General features: G+C 36.7%; 1 protein-coding gene across 1 annotated transcript in view; it reads right to left on the reverse strand.

Moving 5' to 3' along the window:
* The window catches only part of LOC140153459 (nephrocystin-1-like), a 70,385-nt gene extending 47,535 nt beyond the window's left edge, over window positions 1–22,850 (reverse strand). The window contains exons 1-9 of the mRNA XM_072176216.1: window positions 22,770–22,850; window positions 20,650–20,744; window positions 14,754–14,829; window positions 13,933–13,985; window positions 11,570–11,644; window positions 10,911–10,983; window positions 9,989–10,026; window positions 8,833–8,918; window positions 8,110–8,186 (exon numbers count right to left, since the gene is read on the reverse strand). Of these exons, the coding sequence (XP_072032317.1) occupies window positions 8,110–8,186; window positions 8,833–8,918; window positions 9,989–10,026; window positions 10,911–10,983; window positions 11,570–11,644; window positions 13,933–13,985; window positions 14,754–14,829; window positions 20,650–20,744; window positions 22,770–22,827 (631 nt within the window). The 5' untranslated portion in view covers window positions 22,828–22,850. The remainder of the gene's footprint in view (window positions 1–8,109; window positions 8,187–8,832; window positions 8,919–9,988; window positions 10,027–10,910; window positions 10,984–11,569; window positions 11,645–13,932; window positions 13,986–14,753; window positions 14,830–20,649; window positions 20,745–22,769) is intronic.
* Window positions 22,851–24,938: the final 2,088 nt, after the last annotated feature.

A 24,938-nucleotide genomic window follows, 5' to 3' on the forward strand; every position in this document is an offset into this window, starting at 1 on the left:
CAAAAATGTGAAAAATATCAAATTTTAATAACTTGTCATAAAATTTGTATTATATCATGAATTTCAAAAAATGAAAATTATTTGATATCAGAAAGACATTCTTCGTATTCAGAATGGAATTTGATATGTCTGATGTGCTCACATGTCCCACAACAAATCCTGTCGAAACGCTCATTCCAGATCCCTTAATTGAACGCAATTTAGAAACAATCTGATTTTGGAGTCTGGACTACCCAGTATGGCAAGGCCTTGACAACACAGAAACAATTTGGCAGCACAGACACAATAAACAATGTTATATGTACATGATAATAAGGGAGTGTTCATTAATACTTTGGTAGGGGGCTGGTCTTCGTCACATTTTTCGCTCGAAAACTTTTTTGCCCCCCCCTCGATGGACCGCTAAACTTTTTTGACCCCCCTCTTTTGACAGACAAAACTTTTTTGACCCCCCCCCCTTCATAATCGTATAACAAACATTAAACTTAATAGTGTTGTTTCCAGTGGTGTGGTATCTGGGTCACATGTCATTGAGGGAGGCAAATGTTTGAAACATTCTCGGTGGGACAATTGCGCATGAAATGCAAGCACAAGGAAATTTTCATTTTATACTTAATTTAGACTTGTCCCAAATCAGGGTGTTTATCTGATTGTACAGGGATAAATGAAATAGAGGATTTATTTAGAGGTTTATAGGCACATCAGCATAATTTGGATGGCTATTATGATAGTACAAAATAATGCGCGCAAACCGCGCAAAAAATTTGGCCATATTGAAGTTCGATCGGTCAAATATTGTTAAAATTGGAACTAATTTATGCAAAAAGCTGAAATGGTCAAATATGAGATTAATTTGGTCATGCAAATGTAGACAGGTATCAGTTTTGGCCCCAAAGACCGTGGCACCTGGGCTTGTGCCCACTCTGCACTGCCCTATGATGGTAAATCTACCCATTAACCCATGGGCCTATGTGTACAAAATAATTTTGCAATGAGAAATATAGTAAACTGAAGTGTGCAGTTTACATGCAAAGAAATCCAATTTATTTGCAATATTTTCTTGAATTAGTTGTATTTTGATCAGATTGGTACATAATCATGTTTGTAGCCTACTTTGAAGAGATATAAAATTCTATGATAAAAAAGTGTCAGTATTTCTTAGACCAACCCAGATGTTGCTGATCAACTTTAATGTTGTATTAAGTAATAGATATATGTGTACACTAAGTGCCATCATTTTTTCAAACAAAAGCACTGAAAACCCAAATTTGACCATGTTAAAAGTGATATGTAGGGTCTCAATGCGCGCGAAGCGCGCGAAAATTTTGGGTTTTAAAGCGGAAAACTTTTTGACCCCCCTTTCCTACCACCTAAAACTTTTTGGTCCCCCCTCTTTTAAGGTCCAAAACTTTTTTGGTATGTCCATGGTATTCCTTTTGTTTAGCTCGCAGCCCGAGACCGTTATCTTGAGCTATTGTGTTGATAATGGTCTCTGGGCAGCTAGCCACCTCCATTACTCTAGGTAATGGTTGGGGCAACGAACCATAAACAAAAGAAATACAATGGATAATCTGTGAATAGAAAAGGGCTAGACGTATATTTAAGGATAATGAACTATAATTAGTGTGTAAATGTAGTAAAATGTATATATTAAAAGCGCATTTCGTGATCCACAGCCTCATCCCCCACTTTTCTCAAAAAATGTTGAGATTTTTAGACCAATGGAAATCTCTGGTCACATGTTTATGTACCAAATATTTCTTGCAGATTAATTAGCAAAAATATCGTCAAATTTGAATTTCGTTCTGGTATAACAGAACGAAATTACAACAGTGGCCTATGGAGCAGTAATCATGCATAACTCACAAATGCAAAATCGGTATGAACTGAAATTTTGGGAATAGGCTTTTTTTGTGGATATCTACTGAAAAATGTCATAAAAAGAGGATGCTAGGATATATAGTAAGAAGTAGATTGTAATGTATATATTATGAAGCAGATTACATATGAACTATATTATAACTAGAGTCAATAGATTCTGAGTACAAGCCGCCGGCAGTAAATATAACATTAATGCAGTGGCGGATCCAGGATTTTTGAAAAGGGGGGGCACAAACATAATCGTTCGTCGCGCTTGCGCGACGCAGGGGGGTGTCTGAGGGGGGATGTGCCCCCCTGAGAAGTGAGAAACTTTTACAAAATAAAGACCTAATTGAAGCCATTTGGTGGACCATTTTGTCACTATTATTGTGTAAAATTTTTAATTTGAAAAAGGTGAAAATTTGTTTTAACAGAACTCTTGGTTTTGGTATCCAAAGCAGAAGCGAAAAGGGTAATTTCCTTATGCATACTCAGGGGGTGTCTGAGGGGGATGTGCCCCCTTCAGAAGTGAGAAACTTTTGCAAAATGAAAACCTAATTGAAGCCATTTGGTGGACCATTTTGGCACTATTATTGTCTAAAATTTTAATTTGAAAAAGCCGAAAATTTTTGAAATGACGGTCCAATTAAAGTCATTTGTTGACAAGTTTTCACTATTATTGTGTAAATTAACTGTTGCGATTTGGTAGTTCACAGCATCTTATGGGTAGTGAGATTTGGCCAAAATTGCATTGATCATTTCATACCAAGCGTGTAGAAGAATTCAAATATCACAGATATACTTTTGTAGGTCCTGTGGTTCTTGAGTTATGTTGTAAAGAGGGCTGACGAAATAACAACACTTTTGTAAAACGTACATAACTCAACAACAAAATCAAGCACGTTTTCAAAGTATATAATTTGTAGAATGAACTTTTGCAAAACATCAAAGTGTTATTTTTCAATAACATAGGGGCCTATTGATTTAAATAATGAAAATCGAAGCAAGCAGAAGCGATAAGGGTAACTTCTTTATGCATATCGCAGGGGTGTCTGAGGACCCCCCCCTCAGAAGCAAGAATTGTGTATTTTGTAAAGTTTCAATTTGAAAAGGCCGAATATTTGTGAAATGAAGGCCTAATTAAAGTCATTCATCGACACATTTTCACTACTAATGTGTAAATTATTGCTTTAAACATAAAGGGTCTGGTGTCCAAAGCAGAAGTGAAAATGGCAACTTCTTTATGCATACGCAGGGGTGTCTGAGGAGTTAAAAATGTGTGAAAATGAAAGCCCAATTGAAACCACTCGTAGACCATTATTCACTACTATTACCATGATTACTGTAGGCCTAATTATTAGGTTATTATTGCTTAAACATGTTAAAACATACATAAAGTGTAACGGATGTCCAAAACAAAAGCAAAAACGGCTACCAGTTTAAGTCCCCTCAGAAGTTGGAAAATAATGTGCAAAATGAAGGTCCCCTTTAAGTCATTTGGTGCATATTTTTACACTATTATCATTGCTTTAACATGTTTAACTCAATTTGCAAAATTTTAAATATCACACTTTATTGGACTTAGGCCTACCAAAGCATGCGCGGATTGATGTTGAAGTCAGCAATCAGCATTGTGTCGTCTTAATACAGATGTTGGTGACAAAATGTGACGGGCCCTGCGTCGCGGGCCCACAGTAATTTCACAGGCTTTTGGGCAGAGGACCCGCCTTCAAGCAATGCCTATAAAATCACAGATAACATGGATATGAAGGCTTGGGCCTACTCAATTACGTGCAAATATTGTTTTTCTCTTCTTCTTCATTTCTCTTTTTTTCTTTCTCTCATTTTCACAGCTTTTCGCCACTTCTCTTCTCTCTTTCCTGATTTTTTTAGCCATGAAAGGGGTGGGGCGACGGGCCAGTGTGCCCTTCCACCTGCCCCGCGACTGGTCCAAAACAGAAGTGGGCACTTCCTTATCCATATGCGGAGGGAGGGTGTCCGAGGGAAGATGCACCCCCTCAATATTTGGAAAAAATTTAAAATAAAGGCCGAATTAAAGCCATTTCATGGACCATGAAAGGGGACACGGTCCGGGGCATGGATCCGCCACGGCATGGGAGGCCGTTTATCATGATCAAATTGCGATTTAAATCGTCCATAAAACATGTAAAAATGTAAAGCCAAACAAAGGGTTTTTATTTTATTTTTTTCAACAAAATTGTAAAAAAAAATTAAAAAATTAGGACCCTCGAAGGGGGGGCACGGGCCGGTGTGCCCATGCCTGGATCGCGCCTGCATTAATGGGTCCATTTTGACCAATATCAAAATTTGACCTCGCTGTTTGAAATTTTACACATTTTGACCTTTTGACTCCAAGTACAAAGAGGTCACCATTGACTTTTTGTTTTGTCTCACTAAGGTCTATCATATGCAGCACTCAGATTTGCCATACCTCGTTGTTTCAAATTTTACACATTTTGACCTTTTGACCCCAAAGTAAGCATTGTACAAAGAGGTCACCATTGACTTTTGTTTTGTCTCACTAAGGTCTATCATATGCAGCACTCAGATTTGCCATACCTCGTTGTTTCAAATTATACACATTTTGACCTATTGACCCCAAAGTAAACACTGTACAAAGATGTCACCATTGACTTTTTATTTTGTCTCACTAAGGTCTATCATATACAGCACTCAGATTTGCTCAGTACCTTGTTGTTTGAAATTTTACACATTTTGACCTTTCGACCCCAAAGTAAACATTGTACAAGGAGGTCACCATTGACTTTTTGTTTTGTCTCACTAAGGTCTATCATATGCAGCACTATGACTTGACATATCTTGTTGTTCAAATTTAGTTTGTATTGCATACAGGGTCAAAGGTCAAGAAATAGTCAAGCTGTGAACACCCTGAATACCCATGCCAGTACTGACTAACATGCATTAATTAGAGCTTCAGCACATTTTGTTTGTAGAAGAAGAGGCTGGTTGCCAGAAAGAAAGAAAGAATTGGCGTAAGACAGAACAAGCCGACTTTGTCGTCGGCTTGTAATTAGTATATTTTAATAGTGTCATTCACCTGATGATCGCCACTGTGTGAAACACTGTGTAGTGGAATCTAATAAAATTGTGTGTTTAAGTGTAAAATGTACATTTTATATATTATTTGACTGGTATGTAACACAAAAATCAAAGTCTGTCAGCAACAGAAACATAATGCTATTTAGAATCTTGAGTGCTCTTCTATATTGGCACACCATTAGGGCTCATATTGAAATTCCCTTACACAGGAAGGTGTGCGCCATCCTGCAGCTTTCCTGTGCTAGCCTTTTTTGTTAAAAGCCTGGGCAGGGTGTACCACTGATGCATATAATCCATCCGTTTTATGACCGAGCTCTCCTGAGGCGCGCGCTTAGCGAGGGGGATCCTGCCTTCTTTCTGTGTGAAAACATGGTAGGGTATTTCAATATGAGCCCTTAGTTTTTACTATGGAAGTCAGCAGCTGTTATGTTTTTACATTGTGGTCCTGGACCACAAGTTGTAGACGAAATATATCTAAGGTATGTCATGCATATATCACTTGTATAATAACTTTCAAGTATGCCCTAAGAAATTGTTTTATCTGGTCTTACAAGGTGAAATGTTTATATGTTGCTTGGCTTGTGAGTATATTTTTGAATGTACATAACATGAATATGACACATGATATAAAATTATATCAATATTAAAGCTTGTATAGTATGCTTTTGTGAAAATATGTTGAATAAATAAAATATACCCTTGAAGTATAACTTTATTGTGTCATTTGTGTTACATTATTTGTTCATAAATTGTACTATTTCTGAACATAGTTCAAATAGATGAAATGCATTCATATGTATATATGTAATCCAATCTAGTTCATCCGGGTAAAGGCAGCAATTTTAAAATATGTTTTTTGGGGGGTGATTTGAAAAAGTGGACTTTCCTTTTTTTCAAATTTGGATCTTTTTGGACTAGGGGAGCGGATTTTGAAAAAGTGGACTTTTCCCCCAAAATTTTGACCATTTTTGACCAAACAAGGCATAGAAACCCCTAGATGACCTTTGATCTCAACCCTGTTGACATCACACATGTCAATGTACCCAAGGGTCATCATATCCAAGTCCTATTGAAATCCATCAAAGCATGATGGATAATTAATTTTTAAACAAATTAATTTTTTTTTACATATTTGCAAAATGACCTGTGACCCCTAGATGACCTTTGATCTCAAATATTTTGACATCACACATGTCAATGCACCCAAGGGATATTAGCAATTGAGTTCACAGAACATATTAAAGAATTGTGTTTAGTAGAATTTAGCTCCTGTCAATGACATTAATTTTGCCTGTACTGGGAGCAAACTGCCTGTCCAAACTGATGGGTGGATGGTTGGCTAGCCCGGGTTGGCTAGCTAACACCCTGTTTCCAAAGTTAGTTTGAATGGATCAGATCATGCCTCATGGTATAAACAGATTATACTGTTCAAGTCAAATCATCATAATCCTAAACTGGAAGGTTTAGAAGGTAATTTTATTCAGATTTGATGGAATTTAGCTGTACAGGTGCATAGAAAAGAGGACACATAGACAGTTGTCACTCGAAAATGTTTGTAAGGGGTGCTTAGTAGGAAGAGGGGTGAATATGGTACCTTATAATGTGCAAAGGGTACTCAGGAGCAAAGTAATATATGCTAATTTCTGAATAATCCATATAGATGCAAGCAGTGCACTGGAGGAAACCGCTTCTCAGATTAGTTTCAAGTGCATTGGGTTAGACATATTAAAACACAACATAACTATATCAATCATCTTGCAAGGCTTGGCCTCTTATCTTACATTCAACGTGTAGCCTAGACCTAAATACACCCATCATTTGTTAGTGTGCTATCACTCCAACCACATGTGCAACCTTGACAACTCTACTGTGATTATGATTATTACATACCTGCCAACCCTAAAATCTCACAAATAGGGACAAATGGGAGAAAAAATCTGAAAATAGGGACATTCCTGAATTTCCTATACATTACTATAGTCATATATTTGCAAAAATAGGGACACAGGGTAAAATCGCTCTCTTTTATGCTTTTTGTTTCAGTAGAAATAGGGCCAGTCCCTATTAAATAGGGACAGTGCCACAGTGGGCAGGTATGTTATTACAAGGAACACTTCTTACTTTTAGCTTTATTACACAATCAAATGGTAGAATTTAACATTCAGCATTTGTTGCAGAAGAGGAAAAAGAAACATTGGCATCAATAGACCTTAAGAAACAAAACATAGCACATATCAATAATAAAATTTAGGCGACTGTGAACAGTCAACAATTTGTAATATAAGTCTCTCATTGTAGATACCTCATTGTTTATGTTATGAAAAATTAAGTATATATCCTTGATTGGGAATACCTACAAATAAATACATGCAAATTGTACACCAATCCATACACACACAAACCCACACCCCCAATGGTAAGACCCATCAACCATGGACTAACAGTAACACACAACAATCTGCAAACATGGCCAGTAATTTACTATCAAACCACGGACTGAATCGGTTTGCACCCAGTCAACCACTGACTCACTCATACCCCCAATAGAGAATCACTTTTAACATTTTGAGGCTTTTTATGATGCCATGTACTTACACAGCTGGTTACATGGTCTCCCCTCCCCCTCCCCCACCCCAACACAAACACACAAAGATAACTATCCGGTATTTTTAAACTACCCTCTTCCTAATTAATTGAAAAAGTCAAAATATTAGTCTTTAAAAGCTGTCACAAGGACCAGCTTACAGACCTTCGACACTGAGAAACCTGGCTGTAACATAACCTCTTGTGGAGAAAATATATATACGAGATATTGCAAAACAAGTACATGGTTTATTTCAGTGTTGTATGATTGTTTGATATACGATAATGATGATTAAGTCACAATTATCTAACACATTGGCAGTGGTGGCACCAAATGTTTAGCGGGGGGTATGGAGGCAAAGTGAATTTCAGGGAGTTCAAAAATCATGAAATTTCCACAAAATGCCATGAAAATGGTACATTTTAGATTGTTTTGGTTTATATTAGAGGCAGGGAGGCAACTGGGGAAGCAAGATCTCCAACTGGGTGGTGGCATTTGTCCACCCCCCACCCCCGACACCGGGGATAATGTAGCTACACTTCTTCACTAGACCTTTTTTTGATAGAGCTGATAAAATGACTTACCTTTTCTACTAATGGATGGGTCCACTTCTACATCTTGTTCATATGGAGTCCCACCTTTGACAGGTAAGTCATATACCCTGAAAACAATTAACAAAATACATATAGAGTTTCTATTTAAAATTCCATTATTTGGGATTGGTAAAGAAAGTTTTTTTCTGTCCATTACTTTCAAAATAAAAACAATGAATATACAAAATGCATACGCAGAATTTGTATTTAAAAATTTTGACTTGGATTTTTTTTGTTTTGGATGTTGTAGCATGTCCTGGGGGCAGGTACTCAGTACAAGTGACCATGCGGGATGTGCCACAAACATTTTCCGCCTTTTGGTATATCACCGACTCCTTTTCTAGGCCAATTTTGGTATATGGAAGGGTCCTTTTTTGGAAAATAGCCCCATTTTGCCTCAATCCAGACAAATGTTTTTGAAATTTTGCTAAGACAATTTGAGTTAAATTTGGTCAAAACTTTTGACATTTGGTATGGGTCCAATTTCTTGAAAAATTGGTATATTGATGGGTGCACTTTCAAATTCTCAGCAGCACACCCCCACCAGAACCAAACTTGAGTATCCCCAAGAAGCATGACGGCTTGGTAAAAGGTGTTGTTTAATGTTCATTGCTTTCCAAATTAAGGCTGATTTGATTTAAAACAATTATTACACAGTAACATGATATGGGTATTATTTTAATTGAGACACTTAGTTCATAGGTTTATCCTTACTTGTTAAAGATGGGTGCACCTGTATTTTCATCATAGAGTGGTAGATGTACCCAGCCACAGCTAAACTCTCCTTTCTCACCAGTTTTCTGTAAAAAAATGAAATAAGTCCAAATTACACAATTGTAAAAGATTGCAATAGAGTGTATGCAATAAACCAACCGGAACGGTATAACAATTGAAATGGCAGCCATGCTGGAGGACAGTTCTAAGATAACTTAAGATGACAGAGGGACAGGTCTCTAGATCGATTCCACACCATTCATACCTATCACATGTTTTATTGTATTATCATGCGAATTTTCCCGTGGTACCTTATGGAGGACAGAATTTTATTTAAAAGAGTATGACTCTGTTATGAGTGACGTTGTATTGCATACCCTCTATATGGAACTTTGCTACTGAAACTCATCAGTTATCAAACATCTCCAAAATAAGTGTTAACCTTTTTTTGGTTTTTGAAGAATGACGTCATACATCAATGCACATGGGTCATGCAATATTGCGCACATAGCACACTAACTGCCCAGTGCCCATATACTTGAATAGTAAAACATCAATAGTCCAAGTACAAAAATATTAACATTTGCATCCGTCTGATTCTGACATTTTGTTGGCGCTTCTTTCTTAACAGAGAATTATTCGGTTTTTGTTACTGCGCGAGTCAATAAAGTCCCAACTTACGCCAGCATAAATTCACAAAAGTGTGCGCCAGTCACACAATATGCAAAGTGCAGTTCGCGGAAGTGCTGCGCCAAGCTGTGTGTGCGCGCCATTCTATATCAATCCTCAATGTTATGAGTTCCACCTATTACAAGCTGATCAGAGTATAGAATCGCAGCCCGGGAAATTTAGCCATGCCAGTCACTGCAAAGCACAAACTTGGCTTACAAGCATTGTTCTGCATCAATGTATGGTGCTTGGTTACTGCTCATCATTATTAACAGCCAATAGGGATCAACATGCATGGAAAATTCTGGATTTTAACATGATAATTGAGGTTTATAATAGCCTATGGTTCAATCAAAATACAGAATAACAACGTTAACATACAGACAACTAATGATATTTATACATCCATACACTTTCATTTTGCTGTTCAATTATCATAATTTGCTGTTATCTGACTATAGTACAATAAATATTGTAAGTTACTCACCGTTCTCACATATGAAAGACAAAGCTCAAACAAAAGACCTGTAATAAAAAATCACACATCAGAATCAATCAGTTGATAATACTTTAAAACAAGTTTATTTAAGTGTTTTTCCATAAACAAAAAGTATACATTTATGGCTTGTAAGGTAAAGCCACGATTTCTCCATGTTACAAAATTTAAAATCTGTGTTACAAATTGGATTATTTCTGTGATTTTCCGTTTTCCACTATAAAGCACTGAAAAGTTAAATCAAACCTGTTTTAAAAGCATAATTTGTCTTACCTTTTACTGTAGTATGGCCAGAATCTTGCATCATAGGCCTAGAATTAATGCTAAAATGGATTGTTTAATGGTTGATTACTGCTAAATAATTACTTATTTTGCAAATCAACACAAAAGTTAGACATTTTACACAGTTTTTTCACTATTTTGTGGCATTTTCAAATATCTGTGAGCAAACCTGAATTTGTCTGTTTTTCCGTATCACGGAGAAATCGTGGCTTTATTGTAAGTGTACTTGTCCCTGCTACATATTTTTCACCCTGATGTACCAGCGACGTCAATGTGTTGAGGCAGTTGTTTTGCGCTCGCATATGTGCGGCATTTTTAAGCAGGTGTATGTGTACGAATCTGCAATCTTGCAATTGGAATCTGCACCCAATGAAATATGCACTGACGTAACTGCCACATCAGGATGGAAAATGGTATAAATGCAATCTGGTGACAAGTAGAAATCACAAAATACCAAGGATTATGAATGCAAGGAGTCAAAATGGATTACTTTATTTGAAACTTGTGATGTATGTAATGTTATACATGCTGAGGGAGGTCATATAGCTGAGTCAGGTGGCTCATATTACCTAAACATTGGCAAACAGTGACCCACTTTTAACCTCAACTTGTTTCAAAAAATATTTCTCACCTATTTTTTGCTCTGTGTAATTTGTGCGTACAAAACATTCTCCATCAATTGCACTTGGCAGCATGCTTGCAACCTGTTAGAAAAAAGAAGATAAAATTGTCATAATTGGGCTGTAAAAAATGGGGAGTTGCCAGGGGAAAAGATTAAAATTGTCATAATTGGGCTGTAAAAATGAGGAGTTGCCAGTGAAGAAGAAAACACTTTACATTGCATTTCAATATATGTGCATTCAATTTGGATAAATATGCTGTAGATTAGAGATAGCAAATTTATTGTGAAAAAAAATAAGTTCAAGCCATTATAAAATGACTTACCTACAATTTTTGTCATTGACATTGCCATGTTGTTCATATATAAACAGTGTATTTTCCATTAGCCTTTTCGAGCTATGTGGACACAATAGGATGGCGCTGCACGAAGTGGGTAAAGTCTTTTGAATTTGCCAGGTTTTACCTAGATTGAAGATTGCCCTCCTTTTGTGTACGCCATACTTCGAAAAGGCTAATTGCATCAAAGGAGACCAGCCCCTGTAAAAAATGGGGAGTTGCCAGGGGGAAAAGATTAAAATTGTCATAATTGGGCTGTAAAAAATAGGGAGTTGCCAGTTGCCAGTTTTGTATTGCACCCCCTGGCAATGGGCATGCACAAACTATACTCACCTTAGGTGAAAATCTCCATGTTTTGCCATCAGCCTCATTATAAGTTGCTTGTACTGTATGTATATTGCTCAAAATCTAAATTGGAAAAATACAAGAAATATAACAAATTATGAATCAACAGTGATTTCTTAGTAAGTGGAAACTTCACACCGTGCATTGTTATATTCAAACCAGAGCAGAGAGGACCAATCATTAATGAACTAAACTTACTCTTCGTGGGATTACGCATCGTAAACACAAACAACACAGGTGATAATAAAACCAGTAGCAAACATCACTTTAATCAACTAGATGCAACAAGTTTACAACTTTCTTTTTAAAGCCTTGTACGATCGTTTTAAATTTTTAAATTTTTCTTTTTTTTTCTTCAAAAATGATAAAATAGGCCTAGTTAAAGGCCCATTCAGCGATTTTATCAGACGGACGATAGTAAAAATCATCAAAATTCAGATTTTGGTACCTTTGTCATTGTCATACATGTAGATGTGCTAAACATAGCCTCGAGTGGTTCAGCCGAAGACATTTTACACGAATCTGTAATTTAGATACTGATAGTATCTAAATTCGCTTGATGTATTTGAATGTGGCTTCAACCGTCAGTACTACTGGGTTTTTTTTTTTCGTTTTTTGCCAAATTTGTCATTTCAAAATACCAAATGACAATTTGAATGACTTATCCTTCAAACAATTTTTAATTTTTTTACACTTGCGATGGGATCACTGAATGGGTCTTTAATATGCAATCATTATGAAAGTTCCCAATACATTTGGATGTGAAAAACATTGGAAATTTGAAAAAAAAAAACATCATAAACTTCACCTCTATCACTCGAAATATCACGCCATGGTATGCCGATGAGTGTATATCCCATAGACAATCCCGGGGACAATCCATTGGAATTAAATCACTATACCACAAAAAATTTATTCGCTACCTGAAGTTGCTAATAGAGAATGAAAGATTAGAATATTTGCTTATATTTGTTTTCAATTTTCAAATATTTTTGTTTTCAATACGTTTCATAATAGACAAATCTAAATTCACACATTCCTACACCTGACTAGCAGCCTTTAGTTGGGTAGCCGTCGGCTACAATGCACTCAAAATGTGAAATGATTCGGCCTTGGCGGAAATTTTAAACTGCATTCCATCACCCGTTTTACACCTTAATACATAATAATCGGATTAACTACACGCGGTATCTATGCATTGATGTACTTGCGAACAAAAGGACTATGTATGAATAGATGCGATGGGATTACCTGCGGAATTATCTCTATTATATATATTATTCTATTAACCCTCCTCATCCTTGCATCTTCTTTAGGTGTTAGGCGGCTTTTATTTGCACAATTGGACGCTCAAAACACCAAGTTGGTGCTAGCGGCTACCCAAAGATGTCCGACCAAATCCTGACCATGACTTGGTTCGTTGGATTCGTCTATAGTAGGCCTACATTTTATTTTTGCTATATGTCAAAAGTATGTCAAAGAGTATCGCCCAACACCGAAATGCAAAATTCAATTAAAATGGCGACGCTTTAATTTCTCGGAAATATCATACACTGGCAGAGGTTGTTTCAAGTGAAATGGACTGGATTGACGTGTACGATGTAAGTAAAAAAGGTGGCATATTAATTATGCTCCAACATACATTGTCAACGTTCCCACTTTAGTTGATTTTGTGCAATAAGTTGCGACAAATTAACATTTTATCCCAAACACATGTACTTGCGTATCGTTTCACGTTATATTCAATGAATGTCAATGTTCGTGTTTTACTTAGATGACGGCCCTAAAAATCACCTAATACTAAAAACCAAGGCATTGACTGTTCTTTAATTTCAACCTTATCAAACCTGAAACAAATATGCTGCCTTGCGAACACAAATTTTGCATATCATTGTCAACTGGAAGGTGGAAAATAAGTTTAATTTCATTGATAACATGAAATTGATGCATATGAATGTTTTCAAAGCTGTGCATAATTAATTAATTTCCCCCCAAAAAATCATTTTGATACTTTTAGCGTCTGTCATAAATGCTTAACATGTGTGTGTAATTGGATTCACGGTAGCAATTCTGAAATTCTAAAGAAACTTGATTCCGTGAATGTAGGCCTATGTACCTCTTCCGGGCTTCTACCTTTAAAAGCATGTAAGCTACATTGATACCGATGCCACCAATAGAACGAGAAGATTTGCCCCTTCATTTTGCATACCACTTTGACCAATTTTTTTTCTCATTTCTTCACAAAATGCAAAAAAACCCAATGGGTGTAGTACCCCCTTAAGCCAGGTATCATACATATATGTATTTAGTTCAGATAATATTAGTTAATTTTAATGAAGTGGATCATTTACCTTTTCTCCATCAAATATTGCTAGTCTCACATGTCGGCTTTTGATTTCTATTCCTACAGAAAAGAACAATCAAGATATATAGGGCCTACTATAAGCAAAATATTTAATTCTCGATCAAGAGAGGATGTACCTTCTGCGTATGTTGCGTCAGCGTGCTTTTTGTGGAACAACACAATCGCATGACTAAAGATGGTAATTGGTCAATTCTCAAAAGATGTGCTTATGCCGTAAGCATGTGGAATTGCGTAGTATGCTCGACACACATATCTGTGCATAACCAAATTGGCTCTCATGATTGAGAATTATATATTTTGCCTATAGTACATAATAAACAAAAATGTATATCGATACAAAGTTAATATTGATTATGAGTCAAAATAGTGGTCCTTGGAAAGGAAATATGTTTGAAATGGACTTATTCCAGGTGAAATTAATCTCCAATGCAGGGATGTAGATTTAAAATGGAGCCACCCATATAAGTCACCCCATTTGAAACACACACTCCCTGTGTGGAAGATTAAGGTCATGTCTTCCACAGGGAGTATATGGATTTGAACTGGAATAGCCAAATAGACTAACTTTTGGCCCTTTATGATCAACATCTTTGCCCCTATGGTTCAGATCTGAGGCAAAAGCTAAAACCTAAAACAATTAATCTTAGAAAATCTAAATAAAATTTTAAAACTTTAAAATTTCACAGGATCAACTGTGAGTAAACATGAACAATCATATTGAAGAGTTGAACATAATCATAACCGATGAGGGCCATAGAATTGATCTTGCTCTCTATTTTAATGCATAAAAGATCTGGTGTCACTTACCAACTCCAACTTGTGGCATATTCTTGACCATCATAAGTGACAACATCTTCTGTATCCTGACAGGCTGACTTCTTATCTGTGAGGAATGCAGTACAAGTGAAAAACCAATATGTAATACACATGTTTCTTGGATCAAAATAGAATATTTCCAACTGCTCTTCTTATTTTCTTTATGTTGTTGTTTTTCTCTAGCTTATTACATTAGGCCAATGAAAGTTGATTCTTATCTATGCCCGTGGAACGGGGCAGAGATTTTGTATTCGTTGGCTGTTTCGGGCCCGGATACTGGCATTTGAAATACACACTCCTGTGTCGAATAGTAAGGTCAAGCATAATACGCTTTTACATAGATCGAGTCATCAATAAGGGAGTAATAATTTGAATGGAAGAGCCGATTATACCTTTCCGTTCTTACATCACTTAGTAGTAGGGCCGATTAATACATTTCAGGGCCAGATCGAGAAGAAAGCGGCACGTTGTAGTCGGCATTCTGGTCGATTACCTCATAAATCTGTTTAGCTACTGAAAATCGCGTCGATTTTGGAAAAGTGAGAATAATTGGAAACATGTTAAGACCAAGGTCTTTGCGATCCTAGCGCTTAAGACCTAAATTAGCCGAGGGCCCATACTTGGTATAATGATGCCCGTGAGCCCTACAAAATCCTAGGGTAGCCTTGACCACAGAGGTCAAAGATCCTGGGCCCCTGGGGCCCAAATGTAAACTGCAAAACAACAAAGGGCCGCTATTACATTTCTCAGTATAGAGCAGCTATCACCTTCTACTGGCAACACCTTTACTTTTAGCTGGTTTTCATTCTTCATACCCCACGCGACTGATCAAGAACTTGCGGGGAAGAATTGGTGCAGGCTGGTCAGCTGTTTTGTCAAAAGAATATTTCTGCGTCGTTCGCTGTAGCGATAGCGGAGATTCGTGCACACAGAAACGTAAGTAATAAACTTGCCATGTTGTATGTATGCCAGGTGAATTCAAATTTGCCATCAAACTGCATCATTTTATATATCAAATTAAAGCCATTGAGTAAAGAAAGCCAAAACTGAAAACCTTTTTGTCATAGCACTTTCCGTAGCGAAGTTACATCTTGTCAAAGATTGACTTTCATCAAAAGATTCAGCTAACAAAACAGCATATCGGTGGTGTTTGTAGATCTTAGTCTCATGATGATAGCAGCTTTTCTATGTGGAACTGCTATCAAAATCCCTCTAAAATTCCATGTGCGAGTATCTCATCACCATAAAAAATCATATATGTGGGTCAAGTGAAGTATAGACAACATGTTTATGTAGGTTTCCTTGACCTACCTGTTCTTTTAAATTTCTATGTAAATATGTGTTGTGTTCTAGGCGAATTTGGCTGAGTAGCAAATGTGTTAATTAAGGTTTGCCTGGCATACCTACAATGAATTTGTTTACCGTGTGTTACCGGCTAGCAAGATGCATTACGTCTGTGTTCATCGCAAGCGTGTATTTTCAGCAAAAAAATGTAAGTAATAATCTTGCATGTTATTTGTATGTAGAAAACTATATATGAAAATGTAAAATACTGAACAATATTTTAAGAAAGGCTGACAATACCGCATCGGTGGCTGACAGTAAAAATAGGCCTAGAGCTCTAATTTTCCTTGCACTGTATCTTCAAATCTGTAGGCCCTATTTTTCCATATTTGCCAGCATGCTATATCATCATGATTACTACGCTCTTTAGCCTTGCTTGAGCATTTTGTTTAAGCCTGGCATTGCTGGTCAATATCAGGACCCAAGCAAGCATCATGCCCGGCATCATGAGCTTGAGCATGCAAGTGTCTAGCTCTGCACGGGCGCGACCGTTTTACCTCCGGCCGTTTACCGAGGACCGTTTAAACAAACTTGCAGAATGATCCGAGAAAAATAGAATGGAACGATGCTCTAAAAATGAATTTAAAAAACAGTTCCAGGTTTAAGGGGTCGAGCTGTATTGTCTCAAATATCTCCGAAATGGGAGAAAACTGCCATGTTTGCTGTGAAATTTTGCCTAGCAATATCTATCTCAGGTGCAAAATTTATGGTGCACATGAAAGATTGAAGTCTTTAGATTAATATTTTAGCAATCTTAATATTATTAGTTGATAGGAAATTCTTCAAATATGCCTGTACATATAACGACGCATAACAGCCCATGCAGTTTTTTATAGGTAAACTCTTTTCGAGCAGTCCGTGTTGGACGATGACCCTATCTTTTTGCTGAGGTATTTACAGGACCTTGAAATAAGAATTATGATAGATCTTTGCGACTAAGGAGAGCAACGAATGCATGTTCGAAGCTCATCAATACACAAAATACTACCTGATTTTACACTCTCGTCGACCACTGTCTGGCGCATGTTATTTGTTACTTTAAATTCAACAAAATTCCATTTTTTAGGCAAAAAGACTTCTAGAGATACCATCCTGCATATCCATGTTCGATTTATGGTAATACAATTAACCAATTTTTAAATATCAATTTGTTTAGATTCACGGAAGCCATATTTTGTGCATTTTCGACAATAACGAGTTAACGCCAATTTTGGTACAAATTTGTCAGTTTTGCCAAAGTTATTTATCCGCTTAACTAACGAATACCAAGGTTCATAGGCGAGCTAATAGCGCTATGTTATTTAATTACTTTTACTTACGATTTTTATCATGATTCCGTTTGAGAACAAATATAATTCCTTATGGGTCTCCAACTTTGTCTTCAAGCTTCTTCACACGACAAGCCATGTGTTGCCAGGCAAGTCAAAAGCAAATTGGGACAAATCGGCACTAAATATGGCCCGTAACTACATCAATATATCACCATCCATGTTATTTAGGATACAATGTTAATGTAAATAAATTGTAATATACAATTTTAAAACAATGTTTAATATGTTCTAACGTTCGTATGCGCAATTCTTTCTCCCGTTTGAGTTTTAATGTATATACCTGTAATGTATTGACAATCAATTCATAAGAAGCCCAAAGTTAATACCAACACTGCAGCGCTGGAAACACGGTCAATTCTGTGAAAGGATTTGGGATGAAATCGTTCTGCTTGATTTATTAGGTCTATTAATGTGACAAAGGAACAGGTCTCTAGTTTGATTCCACAACCATTCAAACCGAGCTCGTGTTTTATTGTATCATCGTGTATTAAAATCAGGAAGGCTATGTCGTAAATGGACCGGAACAATATAACAATTATACTGTCACCTGTGTTGAAGGACGGTTCTAAGATACAGGGTGTTCCAGAATGATCTATCGTGACCGTGTTTGAAAACATTAATCAACATTGTATTTATTTTAATACGGTACGTGAAATACAATGGCATAAATGTCACCTACTTATTGTGTTACTTTCATTGCAAAAACTTCATTCGTTTCAGTGGCGTGATATTGATATTCTTAAAACTGGATGTTTTGCACGTGTAAAAATTGCATGTGTGTAACTTACAGCGCAAAGGCTTCATAAGCACAAGACATTGCTGCTTTATCACTATCGCATAGGCCTACTTTGCAATTATGTGTAGACATCATACAGTTGTCATAGGAGATACACCAAATTTGGCACAGATGTAGAGCTTAAAACACTGTATAATTCTTGATATTGGATTAAGTGACCTTTTCATGTGTTTTCAATATTACGAGGGCTCAGAGCAAGAACTAGCTATGTCCACAATTACATGTTACTGATTTCGCAACAAATGGATAGTTAATTCTGCACTCCATAATAAATGCAAGTGACACCCTGTAGCTTAAGATGACAGCGAGCCAGGTTTCAAGATCGATTTCACGACCAGTCATACATATTACCTGTTTTATTGTTACCTTATGGAGGCCAGACTTTTATTTGAATGATAATGGCTCTGTCACGCCGTATTGAATACCCTCTGTACGGAATGTTACATCACAATTCAGTATAATTATTCAAGGTTGGTATGCGTGTCTGTCATCGACTTGACAACAGGCACACCCGGTACAAACATTTTGTAAATCGTGGAAAGTCGTATTTATGCAAAATGATCAAAAATGATACTTTTAGGTGTTATTCTGTTAGTTTCTGTTTGGCAAATCATAAATGCGTACGTGTTTTGGTCAAAATGGCAATAATCTTACTTTTACCCCTACCCACCTGATATAGCTATACACAACCCTTAAATTACCTAACCCGAGGTAGCCTACTCACATCGTCACACCTCCGTCACTACGATGACTGATTTCCTATGGTGAGGAACGACAAATGCTAGGCCTAGCTAGCATGCTAGGCCCCCTGTGCCATGATGTTTCGGCTACATGATATTTGTTAAAGTCTTAGTCAGATTTCCTTTTACAAATTAAGCGTACTGCTAGCCGTCCAGCGCGTATTATTTGCACAAGGTCCAATGCACACGCTTGACGTCGCGTGCGTACGCGATGGTTAAGCTGTCAAATGAAATCTGAATAAGACTTTAGGCCTACCATTTACAAAATGATTGTGAATAAATACCTGAAGAAATTCATTGTTTATATTGTGAGGAACATGGGAAAGAACAACCAGCATGCCCGGCCAGCATGACTATTATAGGGCAATGAATTTGAGCTTCAAATTACCATACAAAATAATAAATAGGCATACTCAGTAATTTTCTCATCCGGATGATAATTAAAAATCAAGATTCAGATTTTGTTAGTGGTTTTAAAGCCGAAAGCCGGATGTGTAATTTATTTTACAAACAAAATACAAGATTTATTTTCCAATTTTGTCAATAGTCCACCATATATACTGCTGTTTTCCTCATGTTTTTTTTGGGGGGGCAAATGTTTCATTTCAAAAATATCTAATTGGCAATTTTAATGACTTTATCCTTCAAGTACACTTAAGCAATAACAAATTTGTATTTTTACACCTTCACTGGGATGTCACGGAGGCTAGGCTAGCTAGGGGCCTTAAAATAATTTGATTGTATAAAATATCGTTTGGTTGTAGCTGAGACCGGGGCAGCCGAGACCTAGAATCACTTAACAAAAACTCCCTTAAAAGGGAATGTGTAGGCATTTTGATTTTGATTCCTTGGACCACTTCAAAAGGTTTTCATGATGGGACAAGGGGGTGCTTGGTTAAGGGGTGGGGTCACGGGCATAGATATTCGTGTTTGGTCAAACACAACTGTGGTTTCTAGTTTAGTTTGTATTTCACACATGCACCAATTCTTGATTTGGCCAACATTTTCATTATTTTATTTGTCCTGAAGGAAAATTTGCCATGATACCTGTTAATGTTAATCATTTTAACAGAGTTATATATCAGTGGGGCATAACATATGGTTAATAATAAGGACATTTTAAGCATGCCATCACACATGCTTCTTGCATTCCTGAAGCTGGTTCATGTTTCCATCAAAATTCTTAAAAAGGTATCAATGATTAAGTACTACTGCCAAACACTTCCCCAAATGTTCATTAAAACCCTAACACCCAACCCTGCTTTTTGCTATCGGATGTTAAAGAAGAAACAAAAAAGGAGAGAAGATGAAGAAAGAAGTCACTTGGCACCCCCAGGATTCGAAACTTAGACCCCTTGCATGCCAAGCACACGATCACGGACCGGTAGCTACACAGGTAACGCTGCCCCGGGCAGCAATTCTGTGAGCATTTAACACTTAAGGTGATTGCATCATCGTAGACCCTGGGATTCACGCATGCGCAGTGGTTTTCATTGTGGTATTTTGTGGTAATTATGGGTGTTAGGGTTAATATGTTTTACTCATGAATCTAGGTTCTGGTACTCCCTTCTTCCATTGTAATTTGCAATTAATGAAAGTAATGAATAATGAAACAGTCACCTCGTTCCAGATCATAAAGTATGAAACAGGAACCAAGGTATGACCTTTTATCTCACCTGGTTTTCATGTGGGCTCCAAAACAAATCTCTGAATGCAAGATTGGATTCACTCAACTCAGGTTTAAGAAAATTAGACAGTGTGCAGCACTGATCTGAAAAGCAAAATAACAAAACTGCTATCACAACAAGCATAGGAATTTACATAATAACACTGCTATAATCACTGGCAGAGATAAACTTGCACTGTAATGTTTGACGTCTTGTCAATCAGATGAAATATGTTGCAATGTGCAGGTCAGCAACCAATCCCCAATCTGCCTTGACATAGGACACAACATTCCAAGTTTATCTCTGCAGGTGATTATATCAATATTCAGGGATGCTAGTGGCCTGAAGTGACTTTGCAGGAAAAGCCTGAAAAAGTGTGCAAGTTTGGGCTATAAAGCCTTGAAATGGGCTGAAAATCAATAAAAGTGTGGAAATTTGGAGTAACAAAAAGTAGGAAATCAGGCGAACTGAAAACTGGCATCCCTGAATATTTGTTCCTCAGGTTTGTATGCTTAAGGTAGCTGCCTCGGATACAACACCCTTGCAGAAAAATAGCTCCTGTGTCTGATCAATCAGGTCTATTCATTTAAATCTTTAACATAACAAAGAAAAGTGTTATAAGAATTGTAACAATTATTATGTTTTTCTTTATTTTTTGAAAATTTCCTTAATTTTGACAGTTTTTGATTTTTTTTGCCCACTTAGGAAGGAGCTATGGTTACCAAACTTTCAGGGATAGTAAATAAGCTTAATATCTCAATTCTCTCATCAGTTTTTTTGGATTAAGTGTTTACTTTTTGAAAAAATTTTTTTTTTCCATTTTTAATTTTAGGAATGTTCAAAACACTGTAGCTTAAAATAGAAACACTTAATTGGAAAAAACTGACGAGAGAATTTAGATATTAATCTTATTTACCATCCCTGAAAGTTTGGTAACCATAGCACTCTTCCCTGTTGGCTAAAAAAATCCTAGAATTTAGGTAATTTAGTGTTTCTAGAAAAAATCAAAAAATCATAAAAAAGTACCAACATTCCTGTTAAATATATACTTAAGTAACACTAAGTCAGAAAATAAACTTGGTTTGTATTATTCTGTGATATATTGGCAGCAAAATGAAACTTAAAACTTTTATATACAACTGCTATAAAGGAGAGAAAAATCAGTTTTAATAAAATCTTTGTTTTCAAAAATGTTGCTATTTTGAGAAATTGGCAAAGTGCCAAAAGCTCTTCCCTGTAGTAATTCAATGGGATTTTGAGATGACAAAAAATTGCGTAACTCAAAAATGCTTTGTTGGAAAAAATTAAAACTTGGCAAGTAAGGTTTTCTCATCAATACACACATCCTATATCATTTTCAAGGAATTCTGAGCATGACACCGTAGCCGATGCAGCCACCTTAAGCATACAGCATGTATTGAGCATTACTACACATCTGTTACACACTCACTGACAGATCAACATTGCTCTAACCATATTGACAAGGGTATAGACAAATTCATGGGCAAAGTGATGGTCAGAATATGGGACGGATCCCATCGTCTACCATGAGATGTAGAAATGTGTGAAATTGGATTTATCTATAATGGCACACACATACCTTGACAAAGAGAAAAAGGGGTTTTGAAAAACATTTTACAATTATCTTCAAGAAAATATTTTACAATTATCCTCAATGAAATGCTATATGATGATTGTAAATTACAGTATTAAACCAGAATTGAAATGCTGAATGATTATTTCTGGCTATGGCATGTCCTTTGATTATATTGCTGTACTGTACATACCGTATTTCGTCAAATAAGCGCCCCTGGGGGCGTTACATTTTCCCAAGGGGGGGGGGGCGTTTATTCAAGGTCAATTTTAGAACGATAATTCCCGTTAAAATCATTAGGTAAAGTAAAAACACACACGAAAATGACGAACTGTGAACTAGAAACACTGACTTCTGGCTCACTTCCGGGTTTCTGATCCAGATTTTCGCCAATTATTGACAATATTATCGACCATGTGCGCAACGCGACTATTTTACGAAATACGGTATATGTACAAATGATTTCAGATGGGTCTGATTAAAAAAAATAATAATAATCAAGTTGCTAGTATAGTTTTTTTTTTAATTGGCATACCATCTTTGAGTAGTTTTGCAGTTGTTGAAGGTCTGAATCCAGATGGAATAGCTCCCATGGCGGTCAGCACATCTGTCACACTTGTCTGCAAAAAACAAAGAAATCAATGAGCAACTTATTTCTTATAGTTGAGCAAACAGATGCACACATTAACAACAACACTACAGCAAACCATTGATCAGAACATCTGAGCAACTGGTTTTTTACACAAGTCAGACAGGGAAACATAGATTCATTGCATCGCATAAGGATCACTTTTAAAATCAGCTTTGCAATAGAGCGCATACACAACAAACACAGACACAGCTACTTGCAAGTCTGTATAGACCAAGTTGCAAGCAATAGCCACAAAAGTTTCCCACAACCAGGAAGATATTTCTTCAATGGAGAATGACAGAAACACAGGATCATTCCTTTACCAAAACCCAATGGAGATATCTGAAATGAAAGCAGCCAGGAGCATATCAAGCATTCCATCCAAAGGCATACAACTTGGCAAGAGGATGAGGGATAGGGGATCATCAAGGATACTTGCTGTGCCCCCCCACACACTCCCCTGTGTGTGTTTGTCGCCAACCAAGGACATTGTGTTTTGCTATCTAACCGAGGACATGTGTATTATGTTTTCATCGCCTAACCGTGGACTAAAATGGCGGATTTTTTTGTGTGTATAATACGAAACAGAATTTTAGCCATCAACTGCGGACGGTAGTTTTTACATGTGTGGTCCTCGGTTTCAGGCAAATAGCGTTATAAAGCATTTAGCATGCATTTGAGGTCTTTTGCAGCAGTTTGAGATTGCGGACTGTCCGCAGTATCAGGGTGAAAAATCTTGTGTGTGTCCTCATTTGCCCGCAAACACGTACGCACCTACACCCCAACACACATGGACATGGGCAGAAAAAATGGATGGATCAAAAGTGTCATTCACTTCAGACAGGACATGATGTGCATCATGTGCTGCAAAGCTGTCTGATTAGCTATCACAAGTGTCTGACCTGAGAAATTGAACTAAGGGCATTTCTTCCAGCAATACAAACAGACATTCCAGCAATACAAACAGACATGCAACTTCCCTTCACAGGTTTAATGTACACAAACAATTGAAGATCATTCCCACATCCTCTTAGCAAACATAGGAAGTCAAGGAATAATCCCAATTACGACATAAAACAGAGGAAAAACAAGAACAAATCAACAAAGAAGGGTTTCAAAAGCCAGCTCCATGCTACTCATGTGATTGCAACAAGTTATGAAGGAGGCAAGGGGAAAATCATGCCACGATTACAATTATTAACATAATATTTATGTAAGGAACATCTGTGGAGGGAGGGAGAGAGGGAGGAGAGAGGGAAAGAGGGGAGGGTGGGAGGGGTATGGATGGTGTCCATGTGTGCTGATAAGCATCTTCAAGCAAGCTGTACATCAATCAATCATGGCCAATATAGACAATCTCACCATTATTACTGGAAGAGGTATGGCAAATTTTCTCCCTCCTGCACCAGCGCCCATATTCTGTCTCCTTCTTGGAGGCTTCATTACGAGATGTTCATGAGATAATTAGTGATTAAAATTTATGTCTATATAAGCAGTGATTTATCTAACACATTCCTTCATTGGAAAACACAAGTGAAGTCAGGGTTGCTGATTTTGTATTCTTTTTTTTTTTAATAAAAAAGAAAATCAAATTTCAAAATCAATTAAATTGCGATTTAAGCCATGATTTAAATCAATGTGATTTAAATCAAGCAACCCTAAGTGAAGTTAGGTCAAGAGCTGTAGGCATTCTTGTATTGTTTGTAAAATGTTTTGTCAAATAAAATACATCTTTAAAATATTATGTGTTCATTTATCTTATTTTGTCTCTTTCTGTTTGTTACAAGTAATCAGAAAATATCATAAAAAATATTCAATAAAGATCGAATAATCATATCGCGTCCCTGCTGGTTTGATTAATTATTAATATAGCGCCACCACTTTTCCCGATCGAACTTTTCACAATCACTAATATGGTATGTTGGTATGTATATACTTCGACCTGACAAAGATGAAAGACGACCGAACTTCATTACGTATTCATGATATCTACTTAATATTCATATTGACATTTCGAGATAAATATTCATATTCACATTGCGGACCAATCAGAACACTTCACCGTAAATCTTG

The sequence above is a fragment of the Amphiura filiformis genome, chromosome 5 (genome assembly GCF_039555335.1).
Source record: "Amphiura filiformis chromosome 5, Afil_fr2py, whole genome shotgun sequence".
Lineage (NCBI taxonomy): Eukaryota > Metazoa > Echinodermata > Ophiuroidea > Amphilepidida > Amphiuridae > Amphiura > Amphiura filiformis.